The sequence below is a fragment of the Colossoma macropomum genome, unplaced genomic scaffold (genome assembly GCF_904425465.1).
Source record: "Colossoma macropomum unplaced genomic scaffold, Colossoma_macropomum, whole genome shotgun sequence".
NCBI classification, from domain to species: domain Eukaryota; kingdom Metazoa; phylum Chordata; class Actinopteri; order Characiformes; family Serrasalmidae; genus Colossoma; species Colossoma macropomum.
In genome coordinates, this window is record NW_023494787.1 from 41,639,910 (window position 1) to 41,658,171 (window position 18,262).

The window sequence follows — 18,262 nt, forward strand, 5'->3', positions numbered from 1 at the left end:
CATTTACATTTTGTCACTGGGTTTGCGCCAGCACCTCTTTCTGTTTTTCAAAAAATGAGACAATAAATATCTGGAATATTTTTCTATGTGGAAAACACATTTTTTATCAAATTCAAATCATAATTAATGATCTCTGCTGCTACTGATAAACACAAATGTGGTTTCATCTTCTGGGACTGAACTTCTCCGCTTGTTTCCATGAGCTACAAATAAGAAATTAGCCCCTTTTAACTATAAGAATCCTTGTGTAGCCCCACACTTTCATTAAGGTTCATTTTACAGTATGTACTTAATGTTGTCATTCATAATAGCATGTATTAAAGGGCACATATGAAAAAAAGAATTATGAGAATTATGGGAACAGGTTTAGTTTTAGGATTAGATTTAACAGGATCTGTCACTTTCAATTCAAAATTCAGTTGTTATTCAACAGATATTTACTTAAATGTTAGTTAAAAATGAGGTGAAGATCTGCAAAGCTTTTAGAGTGGACTGTCAAAAGCTGGTATTACTGAAAATATGAGTTTATGCTGAATCAGAGGATATGAATCACTTGATAATAGTGTAATAGATCACCGAGTTAAAGTCGGAAATGTAAAGATATGCCCCACCACCCACACTGAAAAACCTGGTTCATAATTCATATGTGTCAAATGGGTGCACATGGAGAAAATTTATGGCATCAACGCAATTTTATCAGTGTGCTTTTAGGCTTAGGTTCTGTAGAAATTTTGGGGAATTTAACAGATTTGTCAAAATGTCTGCCTAAGTTTGCGTGCTAGCTCATATAATTACTAAATAATAAGCCTTAGAATGTATTAGGCCAGGATTTTAAGGGGTTAATGGGAAGTGGTGTACTGTAGATAAAACATACAGACTTCTACAGTGGTGGTGACAATGGTGGAGCTTACTGTCCAAAATGAAGTGAACCTACAGGTACAAGTTCAAATACCTTTCTGTGTGGTAGTTTTTACATGCTGACAGTAGACAGATGAAACCAGATGTTCCTTTATTTCCAGTGGAGTAGCAACACAACGTTCTACCACCACCAGCAGCAATGGCAGTGTACCTTTTTGGTGATGGCTGCAACGATCAAATAAAATGGATGTTGATTATTTTGGGAGGCTTGGATGCTGAAATCCAGACACACCACATATTATACAACAAAATGCTGAGCATTCTCTTGCATTTATTATGACCTCAAATAAACAATCAACACTGCTAAACTATCATGTGACAGCCGTCCATTTTCACTGGTGATGCTGTCACCATGGCAATGTAGATGCATTCATAGATGCATGCATCCATCGATTGTGTACCACTATGAGGCTGGGAAGACCTTTACACAGTGTTAGAGGCATTAAACACCGCAGACATCTGCATCCTGTATACATCACCACCAATGTTGACAATTTGGATAATTTTGGATCAAACATTTGGCTCAGAATGGATCATTTCATCTCAAACCACACTGAATGACTTTGTTTATATCACCTTAAAGGGCAATTCTTCCAATTTTCCAAACCTTAAGCAGTAATTCCACCATTTTTTTTCTATTTCTGCAAAACGAAATGGTGTGTTTTGGTGTGAAATGCTTCGTTCTAGAGAAACTTACAGAGTCAGAATTGTTCACAGTGGAGGTTAAAGGAACCAGACATCTGCCTCTAAAGGTCCCTCACAGAAAGTTATTTCATTAAATAGTTATGAATACTCAACCTGATGTCTGAGACATTGTTTTGTGACAGTTTTGTGATAATGTTTTGGCCTAAAACATATTTGAATCAATTGATTTTAATCCATTCATGGTGGAGGGATACATGAGGAGTGTACTAAGGCAAAATAGACCCCAAAGAAAGTTTGTGTTTGTCAGATTTAGGCCTGTTATACCATCATCAACATTACCTGTAAAAAGTTCATATCGGCACTGTAAAAATGTCTCTAAGTTACAGTGAACCATTTCACATCAAACCAATCTGGAATTACTCTGTTTACATCTCAAGGTCTGAATTATTCAGAACTTTTGCAAAAAACAATTGGGTAGAACTGCCCTTTAAGCATAATTTAATATGCTTAAAGTTTGGAAAATTGAAGGAATTGCCTTTTAAGGGATTAAAAAAATGTTTTGTCATCTGATAAATCAAAAGAAACCTGTGCAAATCAGTCAGTCAAATGTAAACAAAGCCATTCAGGATGGTTTGATGTGAAATAGTTCATTGTAGAGACCGACTACCGAAGATTTCTTTACAGTGGTGATGAGTTGCAATGCCTACAATTCAATTCATATAGCCATTTTATTTACTATCCTAAATGACCAGTGAACCTACATGTGTCTGTTGTACATTTTTACATGTAATGTTGGTATAATGGTGGTAAAATTGTGATAAATCTGAAAATCTTTATCTTAGAACACCCTGTATGAATGCTTTTTAAAAATAAATAAGTAAGTTTTAGACCAAAGCCTTACCTGACAACTTACTAGGGCAACGTATTTGTAACTATTTTGTGTAATAACTTTCTGTAAAAGAGATTTTATAGACATTAACTCTTTAGATATCTGTTCTATCACCAGCGCTGTGAACAATCCTGACTTGGCAAGTTTCTCTAAAATTGAGCATTTTACATCCAACCAATCCGAATGACTTTGTTTGCGTCTGAATTAAATTATGCAGGAATTTTAAAAAATTGGTGGAACTGCTTAAACGTCTTGCCTCATTGTCCATTTGTCCATCAGGTTATAACGGCATGTCTCTCTCTCTCTCTCTTTCTCTCTCTCTCTCTCTCTCTCAGGTGTAATAACCGTACACAGTGCGTGGTCGTTGCTGGGTCAGATGTGTTTCCTGACCCGTGTCCAGGCACCTACAAGTATCTGGAGATTCAGTATGAGTGTGTGCCCTACAGTGAGTACCCAACACACACACGCACACACACCCACACACACACACACACTCACACACTCCATCATCCCCACCCCTCACACTCCTCCTCCTGTCACTTCTCCCACCTCCCCATTCCCTCCCTTTCCCCACCAAACCCCCCCCAACCCTCATCCACTCACACACACACACACACAATCACACACACACTTGCACACACACTCACGAGTGCACTCTCTCGCGCCTTCTCACGCTCATACACACACTCAGACAGACGGTCAGACGCTCTCTCGTCCTCTCGCTCTTTCTCTTTCTCTCTCTCTGCCTCACACACACACACACGCACACTCACACACACACATTCACAGCGCTAAACCCTTTTTCTCCATCAACAGTGCGACGCTTCCAGAATCTGAGGGGAGGTTTTCACATCGGAGAGATGCTCCATGCACACATACACATAAACTCTCACTCATGAAGTGCCAAGATATGCCGGAGGCTGCTTTATCTGGCATTAAACACCTTTACTCCTCTGACTGCCAATCAAAATGAAAATTTGGGGAGCAGCAGAACTGCGAGGGCTGTGTGTGTGTGTGCGTGCATGTGTGTGCGTGAGTCACAGTGGGAATGTTAGCGCTAACCGCTAATGGCTTATTTTAAACAACATGACCCAGTACCGTACAAACGCTAATATTCCCATGGTAACGCATGGCTTTTACCCACCACTGCCTGTTTAAGTGAGAGGCAGGACACACAAACATGCTTGTTTTTATACTTTGTTAGGACATGGGGTCACACATATGTTCCACTTATGTAATGTGTCCAGTATTTCTGTATTAGTATTAGTGTTTTATATATGTAAACACCTATATGTAATATGTCCTATATGTATTCTATATATAAGTATCTATTTATATTAAAAATGTCCCTGTACTACATAAAAGTACCTGTATGTAATAATATGTTTAATGTGTATTATAGTATGTAAGTACCTATATGTTATAATAAGGTCCCATATGTATTATATATATGTAAGTACATATATATAATAATAGTTCTCTAAGCATAACCTTAATCTTACTATTATAAAATAAAAGGTATTGTATTTTTTTAGCTATTACTTTAGTAATTGATACCTACATGTATTATGTATTATTATATATGTTTTGTATTATTAATATTGTTATATAAAGCCATATATATATATATATATATATATATATATATATATATATATATATATATATATTGTTTTTGTAAAGTAACATTTTTATTTATATACTTTATTCCTTCATTGGCGGATCATATAAAAATTGTCTGTTTACATTTTATAATATGCTGGAAACACGTAACAATATATTTCATTTTCATAGTGACCAAGTTACCCCTGCTTCTCCTCTGTAATCCTGAAACTGTACAAAAACAAGCGCACATACACAGACACATGCTGGAGCCTGGCTCATGTGAAAATCTCCTATCAGGCAGTACCCCTCCCCCCCCTCATGTGTTCTGGCTCAGTGTTGAGTTTTGGGCTGAGGGTAGGGGGAGGTGAGAGGGTTTGTGTCGGAGGGGATCGGGGTATCAACTACTTTCTGCAAACTCTGGGGTCAATTTCTCTGCTTTTTCCTCAGGAGATGAAGAAGAAGTGAGTGGAAGACTGATACGCCTCGCCAATGCGAGCCAAGCTAACTCTCTCTCTCTCCGTTCCTTCCTCTCTCCCTCTGTATCTCTCGCCCTCTGTTGTTCTGTGAATGTTCACTTCTTTTCTTTGAACTCACTTCACCTTCTTTGTTCTTTCTTCTCTCTCTCGCACTCTCTCGCACTCTCTCACTCTCCCTTTGTCTTCTCCTTCCTCTCTCATCTCTCTCTTGTTTCATTGTCTTGTTCTGTGATCCATGCGCCATCCGTTTAATGAGTTTCCCTTTCGCCATTTGTCTCGATCATTCACTCTCTTCCTTCATTTCCCCTTTTCTTTCTCCCTCTCTCTCTCTCTCTCCTCTCTCCTCTCTCTCTCTCTCTCTCTCTCTCTCTCTCTCCCTCTCTCATGCTTTCATTCTGTCTTCTGTTGCCTTTTTCTTTGCCTCTGTCTTTCTCTTGCAGGATTTTGGGAGGTGTCCAGAACAGTTAGCTTTTAAGTTTCTCTCTTTCTCCCACTCACAGGCACACAAACACACACAGACACACACACACACACACACACACACACACACACACACACACACACACACACACACACACACTCTAAGTGGAAGCAGGACTTAATTTGATACTTTCTCTTTTTACAGCCCCCCAAACACCCCTCATTTTTGTGACAACCTTTGCTCAGCGGCCTCAAGTACACACACACACGCACACTCTGCATTGAAAGGGGTCGCGTCCTGGTCCTACTTTGGGTGTTTTGCTGACACAATCAGAGAGAATTAAAGTCTCTCTTTCTCTCTGTCTCTCTCTCTCTGTCTGTATGGCTCTATTCACACTTGGTATTAGCATCTGTCTCAAATGCTCTGATCTGAGTGGACAGCAAGATAGATAGGTGCTTATTTCCATGTGTTTTGGGCAGAAATGCATCAATACCTCCTTTTTAGACTGAGTATGTGTTTTTTGGTACTTGCAGCTAAACCCTGATGACCCAGGGGTGTAGAACCAACATTTGGGCCCCATGCACAGTAATGTACCCAGCCACCCCCCCTCCTCTCTCCAAAGAAAAGGAAAGGAAAAAAATATATTGTATTTATTATGTTTTTTATTATGTTATTATGTATCTTGTTATAAGGTTGGCTGATAAACATTTAAGGCTTAAACAATACATGACAATACGGAAGATGTGCTTTAAATCATCAATCTTGCTGTACTGTAATAAGGGTTAGATTTAAACTTGGCCTATATTCAAAACAATCAGTGTAATTAGAGGAAAATTCAACAGAGAAGACTAAAAATAAATAAATGTAATTACTGTCATTTTCACAGAAACTGCTCAACATGTGTGGTTTATTGATTGGAACACCTGTTAGCTGCCTGCTTTGGTCATCACCCTGTCTCATGTCTTCAGCTGCATCAGAAAAGGAAGAGGTGCTGCTCTCTCTCTCTCAGTTACTGCCTCTGGAGCTAACAGTGTGTGTTTCACAGGTTAGCTGCTGGGCTGAGGCTAATCTCGATTAGTTATGATCACAGAAACACTGTCTGATTACTTGCTGCATTGAATCAAGTCCTGTGCTTCTTTATTAGCTTGTGCTTGTTGCAAATGACTGCAAATGTAGCTAATCGCCATAGATGTGGCTAATCGCTAGTTAGCTAGCTAACTTATGTTACTGTGACATATTTACTGTTTGGAGCTTTAGGCTCACCTCTCTTCTGAAAGAGGAAGACCAGAGGATGATTGCCCATTTATTGCTTTCTCACTCTGGGCTCCTTCTGTTTCCAAATGCTGAGTTTGGATTCATTTTGAAGTGGTCAGAACTGGCGGACAGCCACTAATGATAGACGCAGAACTTCATGGAACATACATGCATGTATGGTTGGTTTCTGCTATAACAGAGAATGTCAACATTAGAAACCAAATTCTAGTTATTTCTCAGGCTCTTAAGTCATGTCAGAGCTGCTTTATGAGGAGCCTGGCATCTTCCTGTGACCCGCATCGTATCAAAAACAGGACTGCAGAACACCAGAGGGCGTCCGTGAGCGAGTCGTCAATGAATAGGAGTAAATAGATCTAAACAGCTAAAAACGGAAAGTTAAAATAGTTTCTATAATCACGTGCACAGAACTTTAATTTTAGAAAGTAGAAGCTTATATTTAACTACAAAAGCAAAGAAACTCACATGTATGTTTACTTTTTTCTACAGCGAACGGGTTTTGGCAGCAGGATGCTACCATTACTGATACTGAGTGCTGATTGGTTGGTGAGCGGAGCAGCTCATTGGCTGTTCGTGCTCAGTGAACGTCCCTGAGTCGCCATTTTAAACTCATATAACTTGAGTTCAAAAGCGCTCAAAAATATAACAGTAGTGTTAAAATGTTTTATTTTATTCTGTGTTCATGTATGAATGTATTATTTTACATTAAAAATGTTTAAGCATTTATAAACTATGATTTTGCTCAAATGCTCCATCTTAACCCATTCATTTTGGACTCGCTCCGGAGCGCCCTCTAGCGTTTGAGAAACCCAGAAGACACTACAGAGTGGTAATTCTTCTCTCTAAGTTCTCTGGTCAGGTCCATCATTACCTGTGGTCCGACCCCCTCTGCTGATACTGATACCATAATGAGGATACTACCTAAAATTAAGTAATTGTTAACTGAGTAACTTAACAGTTAGTAACTGTGCTACACAGCTTTGCTAACTGTGCACTGAAACTAAAACCAGGCAGTACCGCAAATGTCTTGTAAACAACTGACTTTGTTAGCCTGCATGTGTTTACCCGCATAGGAGGTGGTTTGTGTGTGCTTAAATGAGCTAAAATCACACAGTGTACGCCTGGCGGGAATATGCCAAGGCAGAATGTTTAAAGTGACTAACGACTTTGTGTCCGACTGCCACTTTGCTGTGCAAGCAGACCCTCATTCATTGCCAGCTTGAGTCATGTGTTCGTTAGCGCAGCAGTGTACGCCAGGTTTACTTCACATGGTGTAAAGTGGTATTGGATGCAGGTATCAGTACGAGTAAATGAGCACAGATACCAGTATAGGTGATGATGCATCCCTGGTCTTGATTGCGTCTCGCACAGGTACATGTGTACAGCGCATATGTACTATGTCCAGTAGTGGGGGCGGTCGCACTGCTCATACCACCTGACCCATTATAAGCATTTTGTACTAATTATAACCATTTAGGATGTTTTGCAAAACATTCTTACTTCGAACACTTCAAATTACTGTAATTATATTTAATTATGTCTATCAATATCACTATCACCAGAAATATTTTCAAATAAAATGCAGCATCATAAGAGTGTTTTAACTGCTGTGTGTTTATTAACTTCATTAACATTAGTTTCTATATAAAACTGCTGATCAGTCAATAGAAACTTGGATATCATTACATCCTGTTCAGGATTATTAGATTTATCAAAACAAATAAACAACTAACCAAGTCCCTTGTGTGGGAGTTCATGAAAAAATAATATTAGTCTATCTAGAACCTAGAGACTGATTACATGATTAAATGTCTATGAAGATGCTGAGTTGGTGAGCCAAGAAGACTAAAGTATCTGACATAGTATGTTGAAAGACCTTCATGCACTCACATTTTAACATTTGGCACCCAAAAAAGTACACACACACACACACACACACACACACACACACACGCATATATATATATATATATATATATATATGAGGTTTTGTTCCGACAGCAGCGATATAATTTGAATATGCCAGTTGCTGTTTACACTGTGTCAAAACTTCATGACAAACGGACCAAGAGAAATAGATCTTATTTATATTGAAAGATAAGAAAGTTTTTCCTTCTCCTGTAAAGTTGCTTCTGTGTTTTTTGTTCCGATGGCGACAATATGTGTCCCTGAACATCTCCAAAGGTGGTTTATGTGATCGGATTACAGTGTTTCTCAGAGACGTGTTGTACCCGTGTTCACACCTGTTCTCAGTGCTGTCCACTTATGATTGGATCACCCAGGATGCATGTTGAAACCAAGAGTGAACGGGGCTTGTGACCTCATTTACACCTTGTCGTGTCATGTGACTTGTGTCTGGCCCAGTAATACTAGCTTTCTCCTAAGTGAAATTACACTAATTTCAGGTGAGCATTTTCCTGTTGAGACCTCGAGAGAGTGAACATCTAGCTGAAATGCATCTTAAATCTGTTTTGAATGTGTCTTGTGTGCATTTACACCTATGTTTTACGTGGATAATCTCTATCTGGATATATTTGGGATGCATGAAGAAACTAGATGTAAACCGGGCCTGTGTCTGTCTCTCCCTCTCCTTGTCTCTCTGTCTCTCTCTCGCCCTATTTTTAGCCATGCATATTCCGGCTCAGCTTTTATTTCGGTGCTGGTTGGAGTGTTGGAGAGCATACTGTACAGTCTAACTTAAAGCTAGCGCGCCGTGTGTTTGGAAAGCAGTGGATGAGTCAGAGCTGAAACGCTGTGTGCTTCGTTTAGTTTATCATGAATATGTTTTTTCTTGCCGTATCTAGGATGCCTTGTTTTTGAAATAGCTCTTCCTGAAAGGTTCGAGGAAAGGCATGATTAAATAGCTGCTGACTTGCATTTTCTTTTTTTTTTTTACTTTGTTTATGGCATTTGAGGGATAGTGCAAAGAAGGAGAATTGGGACCCGATTTCCTCAGTGATGAAAAGTTCTCCCCGTCTGAAGTGACAAAGAAGAGCCAATTACCGGAATCCTCCGTCAGTCTCTTCTCCCCGAGGGACGTGCTCTGTTCCTCTCTGCTCCTCTCCACTCTTCTCTCGCTTTCCCCATGTTGTAGGCTAGCATGGCGGAATAAATAGAAAACCCAACCTCAATTCAGATCCAGACATCCACCTCACTCCCATTCACCCAAACGCTGCACCTGTTTGGCTATTTTTGAAGGGTCCGTGTCATGGAGAGCCAAATTTCCTTCCCTTTATGAAATAAAGGAGTTTGATGTACTATGTAAACATAGCGTAACATTTAAAAACGTTATTCCTTCCCAAGAGTCCATTTATGGAAACTAAACCCATAAACACGGCCCACTTGTGATGAATCATGAACATATTTACTGTCTGTTAGGAAATGTGTCATTGCCGCCTCCCAAAGGATGTGAAGACTTTGTTCACACTAACTTTTCTTCCATACGTTGCATCCTGGAATGCTATTTGATGAGCCAATCAGAGCAGCGGTCTTTTACATTCCACTCAATCCTCACCCACCCACCCATCCTCATTAGACTGACCCATTTAGACTAATGTGAATAGAGGGACAATCTTAACCATATCCCGTATGAATTGGGATAACATTCTTGAACACAGAATGGATGGAGAATGTGGAGATCATTCTATAAGACTGTGAAAAGGGGAGATCATTCTAGAACAATGTGCATAGGGGGAGAACATTCTAGAACATTGTGAATGGGGACAACATTGAATAGTCCTAAAGAGGAAAACACTCTAGAAATATGTGAATGGAGAGACTGTTCTAAAATAGTGTGAATGGGAGCAACACTCTAGAACAGTATGAATGGGGAGAACATTCTAGACCAGTGTGAATGGGAAGAACACTCTAAAACAGTGTAAATGGGGAGAACACTACAATAGTGTGAATGCAGAGAACATTCTAGAACAGTGTGAATACAGAGAACATTCTAGAACAGTGTGAATGTGGAGAACATTCTAGAACAGTGTGAATGCAGAGAACATTCTAGAACAGTGTGAATGCAGAGAACATTCTAGAACAGTGTGAATGCAGAGAACATTCTAGAACAGTGTGAATAGGGAGAAGATTATAGAGGTATGAGGTGTGAGTGTTTGGGTTTGCTGGTGTTTGTTGGAGAGTGGCAGGTCAGTGTGATCTGAGCTTTAAAGGCACATTAAAATCAGACTGTTTTTAACTGTAGGATAAAGACAGGCTGTAAAATGATCAATTAAACTGAGGTTATATCTGCTTTTTGATTCATACACATCACACAGTCACAGTGCTGTTTTATTAAGGGACCTCAGGGAAAAAATAAAACACAGGAAAATGTAGAATATGGACCCTTTAATTAACAGAGGAGTGCGGCGTCGCGCAGGCCTCTGTGGAGATTTCTCCAGATTAATTGAATTTGCCGCGACTAATCGCTCTGGTGATGCTCCATCTTTCATGGTTGGAGGAGGACGTGGATCGAGAGGGGGCTTTATTTGCCGTATTTACCGCTGACGTGTTCGTTTGGTTACAGACAGAGCAACGGCAGAGAGACCGTGTTAACAGAGTCCTGGAGATGTTGCTGTATATGACCTTAACCAAACTTTAACATGACTTCATCACAAGTGCTGTTCTCTTTCATTCTTTCTTTCATTCTGCATTTCCTTCTTTGTCTTTCTTTCTTTTTCTTTTCTTTATTTGTTTCTTTCTTTCTTTCTTTCTTTCTTTCTTTCTTGTCTTTATTCTTCCTTTGCTTCTTTCTTTCTTTCTATGTTCATTTGCATAGTTTACTTTCTTGCCCTCTTTTCTTTCTTTCTTTCTTTCTTTCTTTCTTTCTTTCTTTCTTAATGTACTGGAGCCTGTGGAATGTGTTTGTGTGTGTCTGTGTGTTTGTGTGACAGTAAAAGAGATAGAAAGAATGAGATAAAGAGAAAAGAAAGTAAGAAAAAGAAGCAAGGAAAGAAAGAAAGGAAAGGAGGAAGAACAAAGGCAATGAAGAAAGAAAGAAAGAAAAAAGAAAGAAAGAATGAAAGAAAGGAAGGAAGGAAGAACAAAGACAATGAATAAAAAAAGAAAGAAAGAAAGAAAGAAAGAACAAAGACAATGAGAAAATAGAAAAGAAAGTAAGAAAATGAAAAACAAGGAAAGAAAGAAAGAAAGAAAGGTAGAAGGGAAGGAAGAAAAAAGACAAAGAAAGAAAGAAAGGAAGGAAGGAAGGAAGAACAAAGACAATGAAGAAAGAAAGAAAGAAAGAAAGAAAGAAAGAAAGAAAAAGAAAGAAAGAAGACCAAGAAAAAGATAGAAATAGAAATGAACAAAGAAATAAAGACAGAACAAAAGACAAAAAAGAAAGACAGGACAGAAAGAAAGAAAGAAATTAAGAAAAAGAAGACATTTTAGTTCTTTCTTTCTTTTTTTCTTCTTTCTTATATTCCTATTATCTTACTTTCATTTCTCCCTTGCTGTATTTGTTTCTGTCTCTTTCTCTCTTTCTCTCTTTGACTTTCTCTCCCACACACTCACACACACTCACACACACACACACACACACACACACACACACGCACACACACTCACACACACACACACACAGACACACACTCCACAGGCTCCAGTATATTAAAGCAGTGGCACGGTGCTGGCAGCAGTCAGGCTCTCTGGCCTTCTCATCCTCCAAAAAAGAGAGAGACAAACAGCAAGCGCTGCTTCATAAATACAGCCACACATTCTCTCAGGGTCTGCAGAGACGTCCTACCGCACAGTCAGAGTCAGTCCCATCTGCGCTGTCATCCGCCATAATAACTAGTCATACCATAAACACACCCGCCACCTGTAAAGACGCATAATGAAGATGTATTCAGCACCACGGACGGCACCCACTGGGCTGCGTTCAGCACCACGGACAGCTCCACTGTGCCTCTACTGATGACTTCAAGGCAGTGTTAAACCAACTACTTAGCCTGACTGAAAAATACACCACTTGTCTTTATAATTCTAAAGCATTCTAAAAATAATAATGCCTTTAGCTACACGCCTGAATATATGTATTCGTAATGTACTTGCAAACTGTTTTAAAGTATTCTGCATTTAGATACAGAATAAATTAAGATACGTGCTCAGAATGGTGATGCATTTCATGAAAAGAGATAAATATGCCTGGAATATTTTAAGCTCCACTAAGTTGAACACAGCACTATTTCCTTCTCCTTCCTAGTCCAGTATAAATACGTCCATCTGCCCCGTGTTTATGTAACACAGGTTACAACATTACAGTGTTAATACACGTTAAATCTGGCTCTCTAGTTCCACTGATCTATAGACTTTTAACCTCCCAGTCACAGTCACATCTAACAGAGAGAAACCCAAAACCAGTTCTGGCGACCCCGCGAGAGCAAATCCGACCCGTGTCGTAGCCCCATTAGCCGCCGTACAGCCATTAGTTTATTAGTTTAGGTGCATTCTAGAAAATTTGGGAGAGGCTGTAGAGTCCAGTGGGAAATGTTTGTTGTTTGTCTCCAGCTTTGGGTTACCATGGTGAAATTGGGCAAAGATGACAGGTATTACTCAATGTGCCTCAGTATTTCTCTGCTTATTTATGTTTAACACTCATAATACATTGTTGAATAATGCATTTCTGTGACGTATGGTAGAATAATGTTAATGAATCCTGATTTATTTCTTGTCTTTTTTTTCTACAACACACATTTTTGCTCAGATTCTTTTTGTAAACTGTGCTGATCAAACTGTGTTCACTTACAAACCAGTAAGCCAAAACATTATGACCACAATATGCTGATGGTCCTCCATGTGCCACCAAAACAGCTCCAATCCAGTACAGAATGTAAAAAAAGTGACTAATTATGTAATGAACTGTGTAATTAACGATGTATTTACAGTATGTAATTACACACTGTAAATACACAGTACCCTTCTTTGCTCAGCTCTCGACTAGAGTCAGAATTCAATACTTTTATGGTAATGACCGAATTACTTCAATACTACCAAGTATTATAATATTCCATGTCATTCAATGCCAAATTTCAATGCTGAAGTACTGAAGAATCAGCGAATTGGCTGTGATGTTATTAATGACACAATATCTTGATTGGCCCTGCGATGGACTGGCGACCTGTCCAGGGTGTATCCTGCCTTCCGCCCAGTGACAGCTGGGATAGGCTCCAGCACCCCACCGCGACCCAGAAGGATAAGCGGTTTAGATGATGGATGGATGGATGGATATCTTGATTAGTCTGGGGTCAATAAATAAAGAAGTGTCATTTCTGGCTTAAGCCATATCCATTTTTTGGTTGGTAATTTAACAGAAGGTATCAAAAAAGTATCATTCAAGAATTAATAGCAAAGTTTTATCAATTTATTCATTTTTTGCAATTACCAGGGGCAATTCTAGACCCCCTTTTTCATCTCAGCCCCCTGAAAATGTCATTCTTTCCTAAATAAATTAACCTCTTTAAATCCCCAGCTGATCACATATAAAGGCTTATTATTCAGTAACTACAGGGACTCTAATGCAAACTGGTTGAGCTATTCTTAGGACATAGAAGTGTGTAATAAAACTTGGGGGCTTTTAAGGGGTTAAAATCCTTAGACTTTTTGAGCTGTTTCTCTTGTGCTGAGGTAAACAAGCTTTTCCATTCTCCCCTTCCTTCTAAGATTCTGTGGTTTGATCCTTACTGAAGATAGAGGTGTGAAGCTGAATAACCCATATATATTATAGCCATAACCCTCTAATGCTAAGTCTGAATGACCGGCAAGGAACAGCGGCAATATTATGGACTTTGCTTAGGCAGAAAATCTTGATAGCACATATTAAGGATGTGGATCTTGTGCTGCCATATAATACTCAGCTTGTGTAGGCCACACATCTGTGTAATCTAAAAAGAAGGGTGTAGAGACAAACACAAGGCAGGCCGCATCTGGTGCATAAAAAAGAAGGTTGTGCTTCTTGGGGCACACAGGGTTTTTTTGAGTAAGGTTGACCAAAAATGACTAAAACATGTAGAAACTGGCAATAATACATAGAAACTAGACAAATGCACTGTAAAAATTATTTGTAGTTTTAACCCTTTAAAATTTCAGGCTTTTTACATACCAAGGCTTATTATTCAGTAACTATGTGGACTACCATGCAGCTGGCTGAATGATTCTTAGATTATAGAAGTGTCCAGTGGGTCTTGGCCATTTATGTAACTACGACATACCTTCTCTGAAACAATGTGTTAGCACTGAAACAGTGTGGTTGCACTGAAACAGTAGTGTTTGCAGTAACAAACGTAACTTGGAAGTATCTTCAGCAGCACATTAGCTTATCAGCTAACTTAAGTAGCTAACTGTGAGGTTAGCTGAGGCTTCTCAGGCCCAATCTGATGCTGCATTCAACTTGTAACTTGAAATTTCCAACCTCCAAGAAGGAAAAATCTAATAAAACATCCCTTCAACTGGAAATTCCTACTCAGAAAGTTCAGATCATCAGATCAACATGGCTGCGCACACTTTCAGTTTTAATAAACCAGATTGCAGTTGGGCCGATTCTTGGGCCGATGAGCATTGGTTGACTACCATATTATGCATGCGGGCCAGAATAGAGCCAGATACCAGACAGCTTCTTAAAGTTTTGCCTCTTTTTATGGGCAAATTCTGGTGTGAATGTTGTGGACCAACAATATAATTGCTCCAGATTTGGGCCAGGCTTGGGCCACATCCACTTTACAGCATGTGGGCCAGATCTAGGCTAAGGACTCTGGGCCAGAATGAACTCAAGGGTGTGGTCCACAAGTTGGCCAGGCAAATTTTGCTAATTGGGAAAGAACCACTGCTTTTAAATGAGATTAGATTTAGATCAGTCAGTATACAGACACAGTAGCTCTATACATTCCACTATTACTAAAAGACATTAAACCAAGAACAAAACGGCAGACACTGGCATTAGGTGACATGTGGCTTAAAATTTACATCATGAAAGGCAGTTAGTTTAAATGAGTCAGTTAGTTTGTACAGATCTCTTGTTACGGGGCTTCTGCCATGCCACAGTCAACAGCTGGACAGTAGAGTCTCCAGCATCCTTATGCTAATTTACTCCAGCATTCCTATGCAAATCTTAGTGGCCTTTACAATCGATTGCTCAGCTTTTTTTATTGTGTTATGGGGTGGAGTCTCACTAATGGTAAAATCCTAGAATCGCCCTCGAATGATACCCAGCCCTACTCTCAACTCCTAGGGTTAAAGCACACATCTGTTTTATAGAGTATACTTTCTCCAGCTTTCACCCAAACAGCTCTCAGAACCATGTAATCAGGCTTTAGAGACTGAATACAGCTTTAAAGTGAGCTGCCTTCAAGAATATAGACAAGCAGGGTGGAAAATTGAAACAGAGTTGCTGCTATATTCTCGTAATCCATTCTGCATTGTTTTTGTTTTCCCTGCAGATGACATCACGCATCGCTTCCATTATTTTGTTCATCCGTCCCCAAGCCTGGCTTAAGCTGGGTGGCTTTTCTGGGTGGGACGTAACTGCGGGCGAGAGCGCTTCTTGGGTTTATTTTGAGCACAGTTCTCATTCGGAGGCGAGTGCTTAGCGCAGGAGCGTGTGTGAGGCTGAGGTGTGTTTTCGTGTAATTTGGTGTCGTGGGGAAAGGGAAGGCTTTGAAGTCGTGGCACTTGAGAAGTCATTAATATGTATTAAGCCTGCATTATTTGCGGATCCTATAAACGCCCGTGTGTTCGGTGACAAGCGCGAACAGTTCACCGCTGCTTTTCTATGGCTTTAAATACAGGAGGTGAGAGAGAGAGAGACACAGAAAAAGAGAGAGAGAATGAAGAATGGTAAATTGTGTGAAGACACATTGTCTCCGCGGTGTGAGACACGCAGGCAGTCTGACTCCTCCTCACGCGTGTGAGCTGACGCAGTGTGTGTGTATGTGTGACGTGTTGCGGCGTGTGTTCGTTAGCAAGTCTCGTTATCTTCTGAGTAATCGATGGGTTCAGAGAGACCGCTGGGCAGAGGTGGGACCAGGGCTGCTGAGTTTGTCCTTCATCACAAGGACACGGACACACACACACACACACACATTTTTGTACAGTGTCAGGACATGGGTATACATACGCCCCTTGTGTTTTATATATATGCAAGTACAGTACTGTGCAAAAGTCAGAGACCACCCTTCATTTATTCCCTTTCCAGTCAAAATAGCCTTTAAGAATATATTATTCATGTTTCAGCATCACAAAAGCAGAAAACATATTGCTGCTGTCAGAACAAAACCTTGTATCTCCATTTTTGTATCTGTCATTTTTTGCCTGTTGCCCTTTACATTGTATGTACATTTCATGATGAATGGACTAAAAGAAATGGCCCAAAATGACTTCGAAAAAGTTCTGGTTCCATTGACTTACATTATAAGTAAAGAATGTTTTTTTCTTCTCCTGTAAAGTTACAATTTTGGAGATACGAGGTTTTGTTCCAACAGCAGCATATTTTTCAATATTTAGTGTGTCCACTCTTTAAATTCATTACAGCTTTCATCCTTTTCAGCAACATTGCTTTCATTTTTTTACAGAAATCTGCAGAGATATTTTTCCACACTTCCAAAGTTCAGTCTTAGCAGTTGGTTGTGTGCACGATTGCTAGGAGTCCCATTTTCTCTATATCATTTAATAATTGTTGAACTCCTTCTTTATGCAAGTGGATTATTTTATATCTGATCTCCTCAGAGAAACATCTCCTAAAAAATAAATTAATTGTACTTAATGGCCATTTTGCCTGGATATTGAATAAACAGGTAAAATGTGACTTTTGCACTGTATTATTTCTATGTAATTAACACTAATTAAGTTACACTAATGTGTCCCATATGTATTATATATATCGCTGCTGTTGGAACAAAACCTTGTACCACATTTTTTAGTTTTTGACACAATTTGAAAAGGCCTGTTGCCTTTTACATTATGTCAAAATTTCATGGTGATTGGACCAAAAGAAATGGACAGAAAATACTTGGAAATATTCTGGTTCCATTGACTTACATTAAAAGTAAAGTATGTTTTTTCCTTCTCCTCTAAAGTTACCATTTTGGAGATACGAGGTTTTGTTCCGACAACAGCGATATGTATGTCCATATGTAACAAGACTGAGTCTGACCCCTCAAGCTAACCCTGATTCTAACCTCACTAACCATAAAGAAACATTTTTATTCTTTCAGTTTTAGGAACTGACAACATGGAGCTCGTGTAAAAGCACTTTAAAACATAAGGAGCTTTGTTGGTTCTGTAGGTCCTGTTTTTCTCTGCTTGTCCTACAAAGAAGAACATTGTCCTAAAAATGAATGAAAACACCCAAACAGACACACAGAAATCCTCCCAGCTCACACACCGGAAACGCCTCACGTCCTCACATGCGTAACGTGTTTATGTGCCTGTGTATGTTTTTGTTTTCGTGTTTTCTGCCGGCTTGTTTGTGTTGTTTTCTCTCCGAGCAGATGGGGGAGGAAATGTCACTAACTGGAGAAAAATAGCAGCTTCCTTCCTTTCTCTCTCCTGACTTTCTTCATCTTCATCTCAGCTTCTGCCGATACCAGTTCCTGCCTTGTTAGTCACATATGTTAATCATCTGCTCTCTCGTTCACTTCTGATCCCCCTCTTCACTCCCTCTCTTCTTCATCTCGCTCTGCTTTAGACCGCCCTGCCCACACAGTGCACCCCTCTTTCTCTGAACACGTTCATTTCTATTTTAATCTCTCCCCTCACTCATTCTCTCTCTTTATCCTCTTGCTCTTGTTCTCTCTCCTCTCTCACCCTTTCTCTCACTCTCATTCTCTCAGCCTTCTCTTCTCTTGCTTTTGTTCCTCGTCTGTCTTCCTCTATCCTCTTCCTCTCTTTCTTTCCCTCTATTTCTTTCTCTTGACTCTTCCCTCCTGCTCTTGTTCTCCCTCCTTCTCTCTTTCTCCCTTAATCTCTCTCTTTCACTCGTGTTCTTCCTTTCTCACCATTTCTCTCTCTCCTCTGTCCGACAACTCTGGCTCTTGGTCTCTCAAA

General features: G+C 39.6%; 1 protein-coding gene across 1 annotated transcript in view; it reads left to right on the forward strand.

Moving 5' to 3' along the window:
- The window catches only part of adgrl1a (adhesion G protein-coupled receptor L1a), a 270,179-nt gene that overhangs the window by 167,729 nt on the left and 84,188 nt on the right, over nucleotides 1–18,262 (forward strand). Inside the window, exon 4 of the mRNA XM_036567396.1 lies at nucleotides 2,788–2,897. Coding sequence (XP_036423289.1) covers nucleotides 2,788–2,897 — 110 coding nt within the window. The remainder of the gene's footprint in view (nucleotides 1–2,787; nucleotides 2,898–18,262) is intronic.